This window comes from Galeopterus variegatus, unplaced genomic scaffold, assembly GCF_000696425.1.
Source record: "Galeopterus variegatus unplaced genomic scaffold, G_variegatus-3.0.2 Scaffold822, whole genome shotgun sequence".
In the NCBI taxonomy this organism is placed as follows: Eukaryota; Metazoa; Chordata; class Mammalia; order Dermoptera; family Cynocephalidae; genus Galeopterus; species Galeopterus variegatus.
The window spans coordinates 35,105-51,155 of NW_007726933.1; the positions used below are offsets into that span (position 1 = coordinate 35,105).

The following is a 16,051-nucleotide window of genomic DNA, read 5'->3' on the forward strand; positions in this document are numbered from 1 at the left end:
GAAAAAAAAAAAAAAAAAAAAAAAAAAAAAAAAAAAAAGAGAGCAAGGTTGAGAGGATATGTGTATATAGATGCATAGTAAGAGAACTTGAAGCATATTTACCAAACTGTTCCCAGTGGTTACCTCTTTGGAGGAGACAGGAAGTACCAGAAGGATGAGGATTATAATTTCCATCCTACTAGATAGTAGATATATTTTATTTGAATCTTTCAAAATGAGATTGTGTCAAGAAAATGAGGGTTGGCCAGTTAGCTCCCTTGGGAGAGCATGGTGCTGATAACACAAAGGTCAAGTGTTTAAATCCCCTACTGGCCAGCTGCCAGAAAAAAAAGAAAAGAAAAAGATAAGGCATAGATTGGGAGAAAATATTTGCAAAAGACATTTGATAAAAGACTGTTATCCAAAATATACAAAGAATTCTTAAAACTCAGCCATAAGAAAATGAACAACACAATTAAAAAATGAGCAAAAGAGATGAACAGATGCCTCAGCAAAGAAGATAACAGATGGCAAATGAGTATGTGAAAAGATGCTTGGTGTCATTTGTCATTAGGGAATTGCTAATTAAAACAACAAAGAGATACTACTACATAACTATCAGAAAGGCAAAAAACCAAAACACGAACAACACCAAATGCTGGTGAGGATGTGGATCAACAGGAAGTCTCAGTCATTACTGGTGAGAATGCAAAATGGTACAGCCACTTTGGAAGACAGTTTGGCAGTTTTTTACAAAACTAAACATACTCTTCCCATATGATCCAACAATTGCACTCCTTGGCATTTACCCAAATAAGTAAAAAACTTACGTACATACAGAAACCTGCACATGGATGTTTATAGCAGCTTTATTCCTAATTGCCAAAACTTGGAAGCAACCAAGATGTCTTCTGTAAGGGAATGGATATAAAAACTGTTAAAAAAAAAAAAAAATAAATAAATAAAGATTGTGTTCATATTGTGTGATTTAAGAAACAAAAACTTTTAGGATATTTTTCCTATAGATCTAGATCTTAGTGATCAAAAATAATTTAGGAGAGTTATTAAAATATGACATCCTTAATGTAGATTTTGGAGTTTTGTAAAACCAAAAATAATAATGAACAATTTTACCATAAGAATTCCTGATTTGAACACTAAATTCAGAATGACTCAGTGTAATCTTAATAATTTACCAGTTCTGATTAACCATTATCATTTTTTTTTTTGACCGGTAAGAGGATCGCAACCCTCAGCAAAGTGTGGTCCACACCACGCTCAGCCAGCGAGCGCACCCGCCATCCCTATATAGGATCCAAACCCGCGGCTTCGGCACTAGGAGCGCCGCACTCTCCCTAGTGAGCCAAGGGAACGGCCCCCCATTATCAATTTTTGTGAAGCCGTAGTTTGTTTATAACCTTAATATGGTTAGCATTAATCTGATAAATTTGTGCCTTATTTATTAACAGATAGAAGATGTAAACCAAAAATTCAACAATCTGACCAAACTTGAGGAATCTGGATGGCAAAACAATAATAATACAAGCAAAAAAGTCTTTCGGGTAAGTTTGTGGGTATTATATGCAGCTTTCTAATTTAAACTTTTCTACTCTAATGAATTTTTTTTTTTTTTTAAAGAAAAGGTACTTTTATTAATATCAGTTTTTTACTTTCTAGGATGCTGTTGCAGAGCAGTTGGCAGTTGGGAGGGAGAGGGATAGTGGAAAAGGGAAGGAAATGTGATGGAAGAAGGAAGGAGGAGGGGCAGGATTGAGAGCCGTGGCACCCCCTCATTCCCACAGGGGAAACTGGGGGGCTTCCAGCGGTGGCTTGGTCATTGCTGGGCTGGGTGCAGATATCAGGGGGGTGTGGCAAAGCCCTTGCCCCCCACCACTCCAGCTCGTGAACCTAGGGTCCTTCTTGCTGAGGCTTGGTGGTTGTTGCTGGGCAGGCTGTGTTGGGGGGGCCATGGCTGAGGCCCTGGTGGGGGCAGGGAGAGCCACCACCCTGGCTCCACAGAGCCCAGGGCACTTCCTGTGGTGGCTCAGTGGCTGCGGCTGGGCTGGTTGTGGGGGGGAGCATGGCCAAGGCCCTCAGCCCCCGACCACTTGGGCTCGGGATAGCGCTGGGCGAAATTTTTTTTTTTAAGTTTTAAAAACATTTAGCTTCAGATTTCTCATCATTTTACAAAGCAAGTTCCATATATTACTGACAATGTCCTGATGGTCTTTAAAGAAAAAGTAAGGAAAGTATCAATACCAAATTTAGGATGGTTATTTCTGGAGAGAAGAAAGTAGGGGTTGTGATTGTATTGCAGCACAGAGGGCTTGTAAGTTACCAGACAGTGGGTTATATGAGTGTTGGCTTTATTCTTTAAACAGTACTTATACATTTTGTTGTAGTAATAATAGTAGTGGTAGATAATTTATATAATGCTTACTACATGTCAAATATTATTACAAGTACTTTACATATATTAACTCATTTAACCCTTACAATAATCCTTATGAGGTGCGTGCTGTTGTCCCCATTTTAAGGTTGAGTAATCTAAGGCCCAGAAAGATTAAATTATTTGCCCAAGGTGAAGCTGGGTTTCAGGCCAGACTTTCTCCTCCCAGAGTCCATATCCTTAACTAGTGGGCTATGCCCCCTCTCTATTTAATCTGTTTTTTTGTATGATTTCAGAATGAAACAATGTTTTAAATAGAAAAGAACAACAGAGGCTCTTTAGAACATGTCATCTTCCCTATACATTATCTTGTAAAATTTGCTATTATTTTTTCCTGTAAAATTTGCTTTGTTAACATGATAGATTTCATTTTTATCTATTTTTAATGATTTTTTTTTTTTAGTATTGTTTTGAACTCAAAATTTTTGGTCCGGTGGGCACTTTTCAAACCAAGCATTGTCAGTTTTTTTTTATGATTTTAGAAAAATACCTGTGGTTATAAACTCAGGTTGTCTAGATTGGTACTTTATTATGCTATATAATACAAATAAAAACTCTTTTAAATTCTGTCTTAGGAATTTTAGGTGTTAAAGTATTTAAAGAACCTTGCTATAAAATCATTTTATATTGAAGTCTCATGACAAGGACCTTGAGGACAGTGATTGAATTTCAAATCTAAATAGTGAAGGATGTTACTTTACTATTAAAGCTGCTGTGGGTATTTCATATTGCATATTGGTGGAAATAATAGTATCAGTGATGCAGGTAATGGCTGTATCATCTCAGAGACCTGTAATTCTGCCTATTATTGCCAGGTGTCTCTCTCCTTATATGAGTACTTTATTTTATAGGCTACTGTTAAGATTATTGAACAAATAAAATAAAGCTAATCTTTTACCTGTATACCACTCCTTTTATCTCTTATTTATTAATGTCTCATTCCATCAGTCACCCTTGTTTTCTCTCTTCCCTCTCTTCCATCAGTTTCTAGACATGTTTGAGTGTTTTATCTTTGTTTACGTTAAAACAAACCAACCAACTTGTGGTGTCCACATCTCCCTCTAATTATTTCTACCCCCTTGGTCTCATTTCTTCCCAATCACAGACAAGCTTCCTGAAAAAGTTGTCTATACTTTATCTTTACTCTTTTGGTTTCCATTTATCTCCCTAATTTTTCTGTGATTTTTTTGTAGCTGTGTTAGGTTGAGTCCTCCTCAGCCTCCTGCTAAGATACATAAAATAGCAATCCACTTTAACCCCTTTTTGCCTCTAGTTATCATCAAGGTTATTAATCCACTAGTTGCTGAAGTTATTAAACACTTAATTATAAAACCTAACCCTTCTGCAGAATTAAATACAATCTACTCCCTTTTTCTTGAAATTATATTCTACTGATTTTCCTCTTCCTTCTCTGCCCATTCTTTGTATTTGCAAGTTTGTCTTTCCATTTATCCCTTAAATGTTTTTGATATTTAGAATTCCTACCTTAACTCTCTTCTCTCCTTCCATATTCTTCCTGTGCAATCTTACCCACCCTGTCACGATGCCCAAATCTGTATTTCAAATTACACGGACTGCTAAACTCTAATTCTGCGTATCATGACTCAGTGTACCTTAAGAATCCATGTATCCCACACTGAAATCACCTCCACACACACTAATGTTTGCCTATCTCAAAGAATAATATTACCGTCCCACCAGCTGTCCAAGATAGAAACTTGGATATCTCTTTTGGTCCTTTCCTTTTTCTATTTTACTATCTCTACCCCATATACATCCAATAGATCGTAAGTCCCTCAATTCTACCTCTTACATATCTCTTGAATCTTGTTCACTTTTTTCCATCTTTCTCCTTAATCTAACTACCATCATCTTTCCCAGTGTTGTTGCAGTAGTCTCTTTCTTAATTGGCATGTAACCCTACAGCCTATTTTCCAGGCTGTGGCCAGAGTGGTCTTTCTAAAACACAAATTTGCTAATGTTTATCTACTGCTTAATGATCCCCAATAATTCTATTTCTTTGTCCTCTGCCTAAACGTAGCTCCTTAAAACAAATACATGCAAGATATTTTATAATCTGTCTTTTGCTTATCTCTTGCCACTTCTTCTGTGTTTTCTTTAATTTCTGGCTTTGCAAATGTGCTATTCTCTCTATGTAGCCCTTTCGTTACCCCATCTTTTAGCCTGGTTAACTGTGATTTCAGCTTAGGTGCTGCCTCCTGTAAGCCTTCCTCATATCTCTGAAGATAGGCTTAGGGACTATCATAATCTCTTCCAGTCCTCTGAATTTATCTTTAACTTGACATTCATCCTTCTTACTGTCCTTAGCTAGCTCTTCCACTAAGCTGTAAACTCCTTGAAGGCAGGAACTTTGTCTTGTACCTTTTTACCCCCATACTAGGCACATACTATGAACTTGATAATTTATCTTTAACTTGACATTCATCCTTCTTAGTGTCCTTAGCTAGCTCTTCCACTAAGCTGTAAACTCCTTGAGGGCAGGAACTTTGTCTTGTACCTTTTTACCCCCATACTAGGCACATACTATGAACTTGATAAAGACATGATGAATGTGTGAAATATTTTTTGTATACTTTGTTTTTCTTTTAAAAAATTTTAATTGACAAATAAAAATTGTATATATTTATCATGTTTTTTTATAGAATGGTAAAAAACAGCTTTAATAAATGTCATAATTTCTCTTTGTAGAAAAAAATTGTTTCAGATATAGGGAATAAACCAAAACGGGATGATGGTGGAAGAATTGCTGCTAGAAAACGCCTAGCTGCCATAAAAAATGCAATGAGAGAGAGAATTAAGCAGGAAGAACACACTGAGGCAGCAGCCTCTGTGATACCAAAGGAAGTTGATAAAATAGTATTTGATGCTGGATTTTTCAGAGTTGAAAGTCCTGTTAAATCATTCTCAGGTTTGTTGTTGTTGGTTGTTTTTTTTTTTTTTTAATTTTTGGATGAATGGGGGCTTGTATAAAAGGTGAAAAATCATTTTCACATGAAGAGATATAAGCTTTCTGTGATTTCTAGAAAATAGACTATGTGTTTACTCACAGCGCATGCACATCACATTTTGATGGGTATGATCAGGTTAGTTTAAGCGTGATATGTCTTCTAAGCTTGCTTTTGTATTTCTTAAGTCATCTTACATTTATTATTACCATGTAACCCCACAATCTGTGAGGTAGGTCACAAGCTCCAAGAGGTAAGGGAAATGATGGAAGCATGAGAAGTGAAGTGATTTTCTTCAGGTCAGCTAGCAGTTGGGTTAGAATTTAAGATGCAAAGGAAAATTGGGCATGAAACCATCACACTTCTCTAAAGCTTTAAAATGAAGCTTATAGAAGGTGGGTTTTATTTTCATTTGTATTAAATCTTTTATGCAAATGTTTTGAAAGGCCATAAATGTGCTGATTTCCCAATTTTAAAATATTTTAGTGAAATCAGTTTTTTGGTAAAGGGCCACAAAAAATGATTGCATTGTATGATGATAAATATACTAATTATCCTGATTTCAGCATCACATATTGCACACAGGTATTCGATATTCAGCTCTGTACCCCACAGATTTGTACAATCAATTGTGTTTCAATTTCTAAGAAAAAAGAACCAGTTTTTAATATTTCAGGAAACTGTTCTTATGGCTTTCAAACTCTGTACTTTTCAATAGCCATTTTTCACAGACTACTTTTATCAGATTGAATTTATCTTGATTGAAATAAGCAAGAGATGTCCACTAGGAAGTTTTCTAAAAGTAAACCCAAGCAGCTCTCTAATACCTGCTATCAGATATTTACTTTAAAATATAAATGTATCACCTCATATATTACAACCTCCTTGTTGGTTTCAGTATCTCATCTGGTGCAGTTTGGGTTTGTTTCCTTCATGTTAAGCAGCTGCACTCCCTCCATAGCCAGGAATCTCCTACCACTATAATAACATGACGTCTGGTCAGTATAGGGATCTGAACCCTTGACCTTGGTGTTACCAACATCACACTCTAACCAAATAAGCTAATTGGCCAACCCTGATTGTTCTTTAAACTGTCTTTGAACCAGTCCTCCTGTTTTTAGCTCCATTTTCATTTCCAGAGATTATTGGGGCCATCACCAATTCTTCTGCAGGGTTCTGTGATAGAAATTGGGTTGGTTCTCATTTTCCTGATTGGTGGCTTAGAATTTGTTTTCCTGTGTCTGCTATGTAATATCTCACTCACCAATCTACATTACAGCTTCTGAAATGTTCTTGTTATTATTGTTGTCTTTTCTTTAGTTTCCTTTGTTTTTGTAGAGTTCTGCCTTTTATTTATTTATTTATTTATTTATTGGCTGCTGGCAGGTACAGGGATCTGAACCCTTGAGCTTGATTTATAACACCCAGCTCTAACCAACTGAGGAGTTCTGCTTTTTCAGATGATCTCTGTTAATGTTATAGTAGTGGGGTGTCAAAAGGGAGTCGAGTGTAATATGTGTGATCAATTCTATCTTTAAGTGAAAGTCCCAGGCATTTGACTTTAATAAACATTTGACAGGAAAAAGGCTAGCTGTAGGATTTACACTCTTTCTAATTATAATGAAAAGTGAGTGAAAGAACTTTTTTCTTATTGAGGTGATTTCCCTCATCTTCTAGGACTTTCTGTCTCTTCTCAACGTCTTTCTCAAAGACTTAGAACACCTAAGTCTGTCAGCAGAGCTGTGTCTCAGAGCAGGGCTGAGATGGGCCTTCTAAGACAAACTACATCAGAGAATCCTGATCCTCAGAGTACCAAAAGTAAACATGTTGATAAGAAGACTTTGTTTTCGAATATTCCTGAGAGCAGGTATTGCTGATATTAAATACCATTTTGGATTGTAAAGTTGGTAAAATGTCCAGACATATATTTTTAATTAAATTTCACAAGGATCCTGTAACAAATAGGCAATATGTTCTTTTCATAAATGAGGAAACTGAGGTGAAATTTCAGGTTGGTAAATGGTTGCGTTTAGATGGGCAAAGTAAATTCTGTAGCACTAAGAAGAAAAGAAGCAATATGGAGTTTTGGTGCTAAACAGACTGCAGCTTTGGTGCTCAAGAAACCTGAGCTCAAAACCACCTGTATGGCTTTCTAGCTGTGAAACTTTGAGGCAAGTTAATTAAACTCTCTTAGCTTCACTTTCATCATCTACAAAATAGCAGTGCTGATGCCTCTCTGTAGGGTTGTTAAGAGGTTGGCACTTTTGGACCAGCCTTGATAGAACGTACCTTGAAATTGCTGTCTTGACAGATGGCAGAGCTTAGAGGAAGGGAGCTAATGTACTGAACTGTTATGGTCTAGACATGGTTCTAGGTTCTTAATAGTGTCATCTCACTTAATCATCACAGCAACCCTGTGAGGTTCAATATCCCCATTTTTCAAGTGAGAAAACTTAGAGTTAGGAACTTACCCAAATTCAGTTTATAATTGGTGAAACTGGATGCTGCCTGCATTTTTTATGCTATACCGTACTGCCTCCATACAAATGCATCAAATTTATCTAAAGAGTCCTTGTTCATGGAACTTAAATTCACAGCAAATGTGATAGGAAAAAGATACTTTAAAGTAAATAGGAAATAAAATTATAGTATGGTGCCAAGAATAGACTGTTGGGTTTATTATTAATCTGGAGATAGGATAGCATTGAATATTCAGCCGTCATAGCAAACAAGGCTATACAAGTAAATAAATAAAGGAGGAAGGGTGGGAGGGAGGAAGAGAGGAAGGAAAGAAGGACAGAAGGACAGATCCTATGAATTAAAATAAGGGAAGCAAATGAAAGATTTTGTTCTTCAATACTTAAATATTTCATGGAAGAGTTTTAAAATTTCTAAGTTTTAGTGTAAACTAAAGTATATATAACCTTTATGGGGACTGAAATATTTTAGGTGTTCTGGAAACCTGTGTGTTATTAATTACCAATTTATTGTAATTTCTTAAATGCCAGTTACTTTGTATATCCTGTCATTTATTATGTTGTATTAAGAAGATCCATAATTGCATTTAAGTCATATTACAAGTACTCTTCAAAAAAATGTTTACTTGATTCTCAAAAATAGTCCTGAAAGAGAGCATCTTACAAATAAGCAGCTTTGTGCAATAAAGGCAAAGTGAAGCTGGAATCTAGAAAAATAGAACATATTTAAAAAAACAAATAACTTGGAAGATGTGGAGGCAGATATTTGTAATAAAATACAAGTTAACGGTATCGTGCTATATAACTAACAAGTAAAAATAGCCAACTCCAGCTACTCAATAACTGACTGTTGCTTCCACCTCCAGAAGTCAGTTTCATCTTTACCTTTCCCTAGTATGTGTCCTCTGGGTTTGGCTGAGATTCAAAGGATTGCTGGTGAAGCCACATTAGCCTGACTGACCAGTATGGTAACAGGCTTGTGCAGTTAAATTTGTTAGGCCGTCCTGCAGTAACTAGCTATAGTCTAAAACCAGTCTGTCTGGATCAGACCTCGTCGTGGACCAGGCTCCAACTTTGACCCATTCCCTAAACTAATTCCCTCCGTAAAGAATAGACTCAAAACAAGTCAAAAGGTACCAATATGTAGCACTTTCACAGGTCCTCCCCCAGATGGTGGGGCCAGGATTTGGTAGCTGGTGCTGAGAGAAAACCCTTGATTGCATCCTTGCTCTGAGACTATACCAGTGGCAGCTGTCACTCAATGGGACAGATAGGGGGAAAAAAAGATAGCAGTATGTTTAATTATCTGAATATAATGCTGCTTTTTTCTTTTTCGGAAACAGCGTAATAAAAGATACTCAGTGTACTGGATTACAAGATTTAATTGAAGTAAACCATGTAAGTCCTATTCCAGTGTGGTACATAGCCCCGTATGTCATCTGTTTATATCATTATATGTAGTAACTCCATAAACCCCAGAATTTCCATTGGAAAAATTTTTTTTTTTTTGGCAGCTGGCCAGTATGGGGATCCAAACTCTTGACTGTGGTGTTATGAACACCATGCTCTTACCAACTGTATAACCGGCTAGCCCTCCACTGGAAATCTAAATCAGTCATATAATAAAGTGATGGTTCTTGTTTCAGTGGCCTTTAGGTTGTTTGAAACCATAGTGCTATCTTCTGTTCTTCAATTCATATCAAGATGAATGTGGAACCAGTAAAGTAGAGCAGAGATCAGCAAACTTTGGCCCCTATTTTTGTAAATCAAGTTTTCTTGTAACATGGTCTGTCTCATTTGTTTATGTATTATGTCCAACAACTTTTGCAATGCAGTGGTAAAGCTGAGTAGTTATGATGGAGATCCTATGACTCATGAAACCTAAAATATATACTGTCTGGTTCTTCACAATGTTTGCCACTCCGTGAACTGGAGTATAGGTACTTACTGAGAAACTTGCTTTCCATCATACTATTTCTATAATATTATCTGAGCTAATTGTATGAGAAGCAAGACAGTAGGATTTACAATGTTCTTTAGCCTGTGTTCAGAATGTCATCTTTTTGTTTTTCTTATATTTAACAGTGACAAAACTTTTTTTTTATTTGTTCCATTTTTTGGTAATTAAATGTAATGGCATTTTTATTTCCAGGATGTAAATAAGATAAACTTTGAGATGGATTGTTTACCCAGTGAAAGAATGAGTTTGCCTCTTCTTGCTGGTGAAATAGAAGATGATATTAATACTAACAAAAAAGAAGAAATTTTAGATGTTGTGGAAAGAATGGAACTAAATCCTTCAGTTACATCACAGGATGTTTTGATGAGCAGTCCTGAAAAAAATATACCATCACAAAATAACATCTCACGAGAAGAGGAAACTAAAACTTCTCAGTCAGGTGAGATCTTTTAAATATATTTAAATGAGGCTTTGTTAATGAACTTGTATTAAGCTATAAATTATCATAAATACTTCTGAGTACCAGTTTCTTTTTTTGTTTGTGAGTACCAGTTTCTAAGGATGAAGGCTGAAAAATTAGGCACTCACAGTAAATTTTTTTTTTTTTTGTCTATTTGTCTTTTTCCGTGTCCGGCAACGGATCGCAACCCTCAGTGTTGCCCCCGTACCGGACCGGGGACCGGCAACGGGAGCGCAACCCTCGGTGCTGCTCCCGCGCCTTGCTCAGCCAGTGAGCGGGAACCGGTCTGTATGTGGGATCCGAACCCTCGGCGGGAGCGCCACCGCGCTCCCCAAGCGGCGCACTATCCAGTGCGCCACCGGGCCGGCCCCCACAGTAAATATTTTGTAAAAATTAGTTGGCGTTGTAGTACCCCACTCTTCACACCAGACCTTTTGAGGGCATATCTAATAAAAATCAACAACCAGTACTAATCCATACTGGATATAGAAGCATTTACATTAGACCTATTTGGGATACTTCATTGTTAGCAAAGACTTAGAACAATTAGAAAAATTCCCTCAAGTTTTTTTAGTTCTCCTTTTCAACACAAATCCTGAAACCTTTCTTCAAAATATCTTATTTTTTTCCCCTAATGCCTATTCCTACCTACTTTCTTATGGTGTTCTGCAATACAAAACAGCTCTTATATTGTTGTTATAAAATATTGTGTGCCCACTCCACCTGCTATTATCATCTGCTATTCTGTGGTGCTGGTCAAGCTGAGGCCTAAGGTAAAATAAAACATAACCTTGGCCAGGCACTTAATGTCCCTCAGCTGTTCTTCTCAGCATCTCTTTGATACCTTTAATATTACAAGCATGAGATTTGTTTACAGAAGATTCTTTTTACACTGTAATTAAAGATAAGAATTTTACCAAGAAACTTAACATTTTAAAAAATGTTATAGCAAAAAATGGCCATATTTTTGTCGCAGCATTTGATATGTGGAACTCTTCATATCTTTCAAGATTTTGTCCATTTTTAACAACCCTTGACTGTAAGAATATTCTTTAAAAAGTTAAAAAAAATTTTTTTTCTTGTTTTTCAGTACAATTTGATAATAAAAGTCTCACTATTGAATCCTACCTTCTTGATTCAGTAAGTTTTCCAACATAATTAAACAAGTTTCTTTATATTCTAGATTTGTTTTATAAAATGAATATTACTCACTTTTCAATTTGTGTGCAAGGTTTAAACTTTACATCTTGTCATTGTTTGGGATCTGACCCTTGACCTTGGTGTTTCCAACACTGAGCTCTTACCAACAGAGCTAACCAGTCAGCCCCATGTTTATATACTTTAAAATATAGTGTGTTTTAGTACTAAACTCTGAGAATTTATTTCCCCATATTATTTATGTATCAAATTTGTTATGACAAATTGGTTGAATACTTGAATATTTAATATATGCTTTGGATTATGCTACATATTTGTAAGTGATACAAGAAAATATAAGGCAACATTTCTGCCCTTCTGAAGCATACACCTAGAGAGATAATGTCTATCCCACCTTCAGTCATCGTTGGTTATTTTCAGTCTAATTCTTTTAGATTACCATATTTATGCCATTTTATTTGGAAACTACCTAGCCTTTATTTTTGGTGACCTTTTGCCTCTAAATCTACTTTAAACATTAGCCCTTCTTGGAACCTTTCCTGTAAAAGCTCTCATCTCTTCCATGTTAATTTATATATAGGCCCAGGTGTACAAAGACACACAATGCATACATTTATTTAATCTCTTATTAAGAGTATAATATGGGTGTATTATATTATATTCCTAAAATATAATTCAAGAAATCTAATTCCTCATTAACTGCAAATTCTTTGTTAGGTATAGCTATCTGACTCATATTGATTGATGCTGGCATTATGGCGTGAGTGAAAGTGTTCTCTTTCCTACTAAGTATTTATGGCATTGATTTCAGCCCTACTCCCAGACATTTTTATTTCAGTGATCTGGAGTAGGACTTTGTTGTTTTTTTTCCTTCAGCAGGTGATTCTAGTGTGTAGCCAGGGTGTAGACACCACTCGTTTACTGCCTTACCTTGAAATTTTCTAGGACCAACTGCTAGAATGGGTCAGGAAATGGCCTTGACTTGTTAATCTTTGATTTCTGAGTATAAGAAATTTGTTAAAGCAAGTGTGAAATCAAATAGCAATTTTTGTTAACCTTATAAAGTCTGGCAAATACTTGGCTTTCTTAAGCCACTAATTTCTTAAGAACCCTGTATATCTTGGCTTTCATCACTTTTCAAAGCCTTCTTTGTGGTTAGACTCTGGGCTGCCATGTGTCTCAGGAGCAGAATGAAGTGTGTTACTGTGACTGACTGACATACCATTCTTTCTTGGTCTTAGCCTTCCCTAATCATAAACTGTGACCTAGAGGATCAGGGACTTCAGCATAAGGCCGAATTATGTAAACCTGATTTAATGCTGTTCCCAGATCTGAAATCTGAATGATTGGTTTTGATAATATATAATATTATGAGTAAACCTGGAAATGAATGAATCATAATATTCTGTTTTTGATATATTGGTAATATTAAAAGTGCTTCACAGTTATACATTATCTCGTTGATAAATCTGAGTGCCTTATAGACTCCCTGTGATGTCTTTTTATTTTTTTATAGGTCTGCCTATTTTAGGCCCAAATTATTGCTTTCCCAGTAGCATCATTTGAACCTGAAGTAGGATTTGAGAGGAAAAAAGAAAAGAATCCTAGCAGGATCACACTCTAGTACAGGGCCTTTTAAGTGCTGTTATATGGTTTAGGATTTGTGGACTCTATTTAAGTAGCTTAAGATATGGCCTCAATTTTGTTCATCCTGAATATGCTGCTTAAGTTCATTTACATATTATTAATCACCTTTGTAGGCCTTTATTCCTAATATACCTTTTCAACTAGAAAAATTATATATTTGAAAATAGATCTGCTAGAAAGTAGCATAATCATTGTTATTTATAATTTTATTGTTATGTAGGGAAAATGTTATTTATGTTATTAATTAATCCAGTATTAACTAATAATGTTGAAGATTTAATTGGTGAAACTCTTGATGGCTACTTTAGTGACTTCTCTGAATTTGTCCTTTAGCCAGGCCTAAACTGCAGTAATCCTTTCACTCAGGTGGAGAGAAGACATCAAGAACATGCCAGACACATTTCCTTTGGTGGTAACCTGATTACCTTTTCACCTTTAAGGCCCCTCAGTGGAGAAGAAGAAGAATTTTGAAATTAAAAATAAATCCAAACATTTTTCTTCATATTAGCATTGCTGTGATATATTCTTAGACTATTAAAAATTTGGAGAATTTGGATTCTTGTTCACTTCTGTTCAATCCATTTGTGTAGTATCATATAATGTTTTAATATTCAGTTTTCACCAAGGTATATTTTAGATATGATACTGTTTCTCAAGGGAAGTGGGGATATTTTGTACATTAACCATGCAGAATAAAAAAATGTACCGTGCCTTGCCTCTTGTTTAAAATGTGTACACTGAAAGCTGAGTTTATAAGTTGTTTTTTTAGTTTATTTGAAATATATTACATTAAACTTTGACAGAAATATTTGCATCCTTTTATACTTTATTCTCAGTTTGAACTCCTACGTTTGTGGTTCAACAGCTTTGCATTTTGCATTTTCCAGGATATACTGAGTTTCTTTAGATGAGCTTTCTGGATTCTGAAGTCAGTTTACATGCTGTAATTTCAAATGGTTAAATTACTAGAGGTACCCGTTAAATCTTTACCTTTCCTTCTTTTTTTTTCTTTTTTTCATTTTCTTCTTGACATGGTCAACAGAGAAAAAATGCCTTTTTCTCTGGAAGAGAATCGTATTAATGATATAATGCATTGGAAATATTTCTCTTTTATAAAACTCTTAACTATAGGATAATAGAAGACAGGGCCATCAGAATAAGAGAGCACCCAGAAGACTCAGAGTAGCTAAAGCTTATAACCAGATCTGGGTTCAGTTATTTTTCTGTCTGGAAATGAGTCGAGGGTCTAAGCAGGGACTTTACTGATAACCCTTTAAGATTAGAGGTTTTCAAACCAGAAAATATAACTACTTTTGTTGTCGGAGGAAGACGTGTTAGGCTTGAGGGAAAGACAGTATTTATTTTCAAGCCTATGTGAGGTGCTGGCTTAGAAGAATGTTCTCAGAATGCCTAGTCTTGCCAAAAGATAAAAGTAGCTTTAACATCCCATTAATGAACAATTTTAACAAGCCATACAGAAAAAGAAATATACATAAAAGTTATTGAGTTATCTAAGGGCCCAGGGCCATGAATACCTAAAAGGTTGGTACAAAGTAACTCAAGACTTAATGGAATACTACTCAGCCATAAAAATAAATGAAATTCTGCGATTTGCAGCAACATGGATGAGGCTGGATGAGAAATACCACATCCTCACTCATAACTGGGTGCTAAGAAAGAAAGAGGAGACAGAGAGAGAGAGGAGAAGAGAAGAAGCACAATAATACATTGAACTTTGAAAAGGAGAGAACAAACCTAAAAATACTAGAGATGGGGGTAGGGGAGGGAGGTGGGTTGGGAGTGTTTGGTCCGGTAAGAGGCATAAAGAATGATTACAATTTGTAATAATATGCTAATAAAAAAAGCAACAGGCAACATAAAATAATGTTTGCTCTCAAGGATAAAGCAGAGAAGAATAAGACAATGTCAGTAAACATAATTTTTTTTGGTAGGTTTAATAAGATGTACTATTGAATCATTTAGAAAGCTTTCAACTGTTAGGTATTCATGGCCTTGGGCCTTTAGGAAACCTTATCTTTTACGTATATTTCTTTTTTCTGCATGGCTTGTTATTCAAACAAGTAATGGACTCAAACTGGCTTAACGATAAGGAAATGTATTATTTTATGAGTTATGAGGGTGATTCCAGGCACTTTACAATCATGCTCAATGATGGCATCAAGGTTCAATATTCTGTCCATAGTTCCTTCTGTCATCCTTGCTGTCGGCTTCTCCTATAAGGCTGGGTCCTTTTGGAGTCATAAGATGGCTGCTAGTGGCAATCAGAGCCATGTTCTTCCCTTTGGTTGGATTAGGCCAACGAGTGCCACATCCCTATCTGCTGATAAATGAGTCACCAGGGGATTGGCTTAAACTAATAAGGATTCCCTGTTGAATCTGAGATTATACCTGAATAAAACTATGGCTGTTAGGAAACAAGGAATGGATGTAGTGTGGGCAACAATCAATGTCCCCTACAACTAGATAGTGTTCTTGGGCTATTGGACTCTAAAATTATGAGGTATTAAGAAAATCTTTAGGGACAGAATGAAAAAAAAAAGAAACCCTGTTTGGAACTCCCCCAGGAGTCTCAGGCTGAGACACTGCTGCTCACCTCCTCCCTCTGCCCGGTCATGTGCCTTCTCATCCCCACAGGTGTTGATTACAAGTGCACCCCCTCACAAACCTCTTGCCTTCTAATCTCTTTGCTTCCTGGGAAAACCAACCTGTGACAAGTACCAATTTAAAGTATTTGAGAAGATGGTATTATAGACACAATAATAGATAAAGTAATATTTTAGTCTTCTGTAAGATAAAGTGGTATGCCCACATCCTAGTTTTGAAATTTTATTAATCTTTGGGCTTGCCTGGTAATAAGAAAGGGTGGAAAGGCGTGGTTAAGAATGTTGGTAGTAGGAACAATTAAATTTTGAAAGCTACCTAATTAAGACGCTA

At 36.0% G+C, this 16,051-nt stretch overlaps 1 protein-coding gene across 1 annotated transcript in view; it reads left to right on the forward strand.

The window, feature by feature from the left end:
* The window catches only part of DLGAP5 (discs, large (Drosophila) homolog-associated protein 5), a 48,181-nt gene extending 34,279 nt beyond the window's left edge, over positions 1 to 13,902 (forward strand). Inside the window, exons 13-19 of the mRNA XM_008572685.1 lie at positions 1,449 to 1,541; positions 5,138 to 5,357; positions 7,072 to 7,261; positions 9,215 to 9,269; positions 10,024 to 10,270; positions 11,382 to 11,431; positions 13,430 to 13,902. Of these exons, the coding sequence (XP_008570907.1) occupies positions 1,449 to 1,541; positions 5,138 to 5,357; positions 7,072 to 7,261; positions 9,215 to 9,269; positions 10,024 to 10,270; positions 11,382 to 11,431; positions 13,430 to 13,567 (993 nt within the window). The 3' untranslated portion in view covers positions 13,568 to 13,902. The remainder of the gene's footprint in view (positions 1 to 1,448; positions 1,542 to 5,137; positions 5,358 to 7,071; positions 7,262 to 9,214; positions 9,270 to 10,023; positions 10,271 to 11,381; positions 11,432 to 13,429) is intronic.
* Positions 13,903 to 16,051: the final 2,149 nt, after the last annotated feature.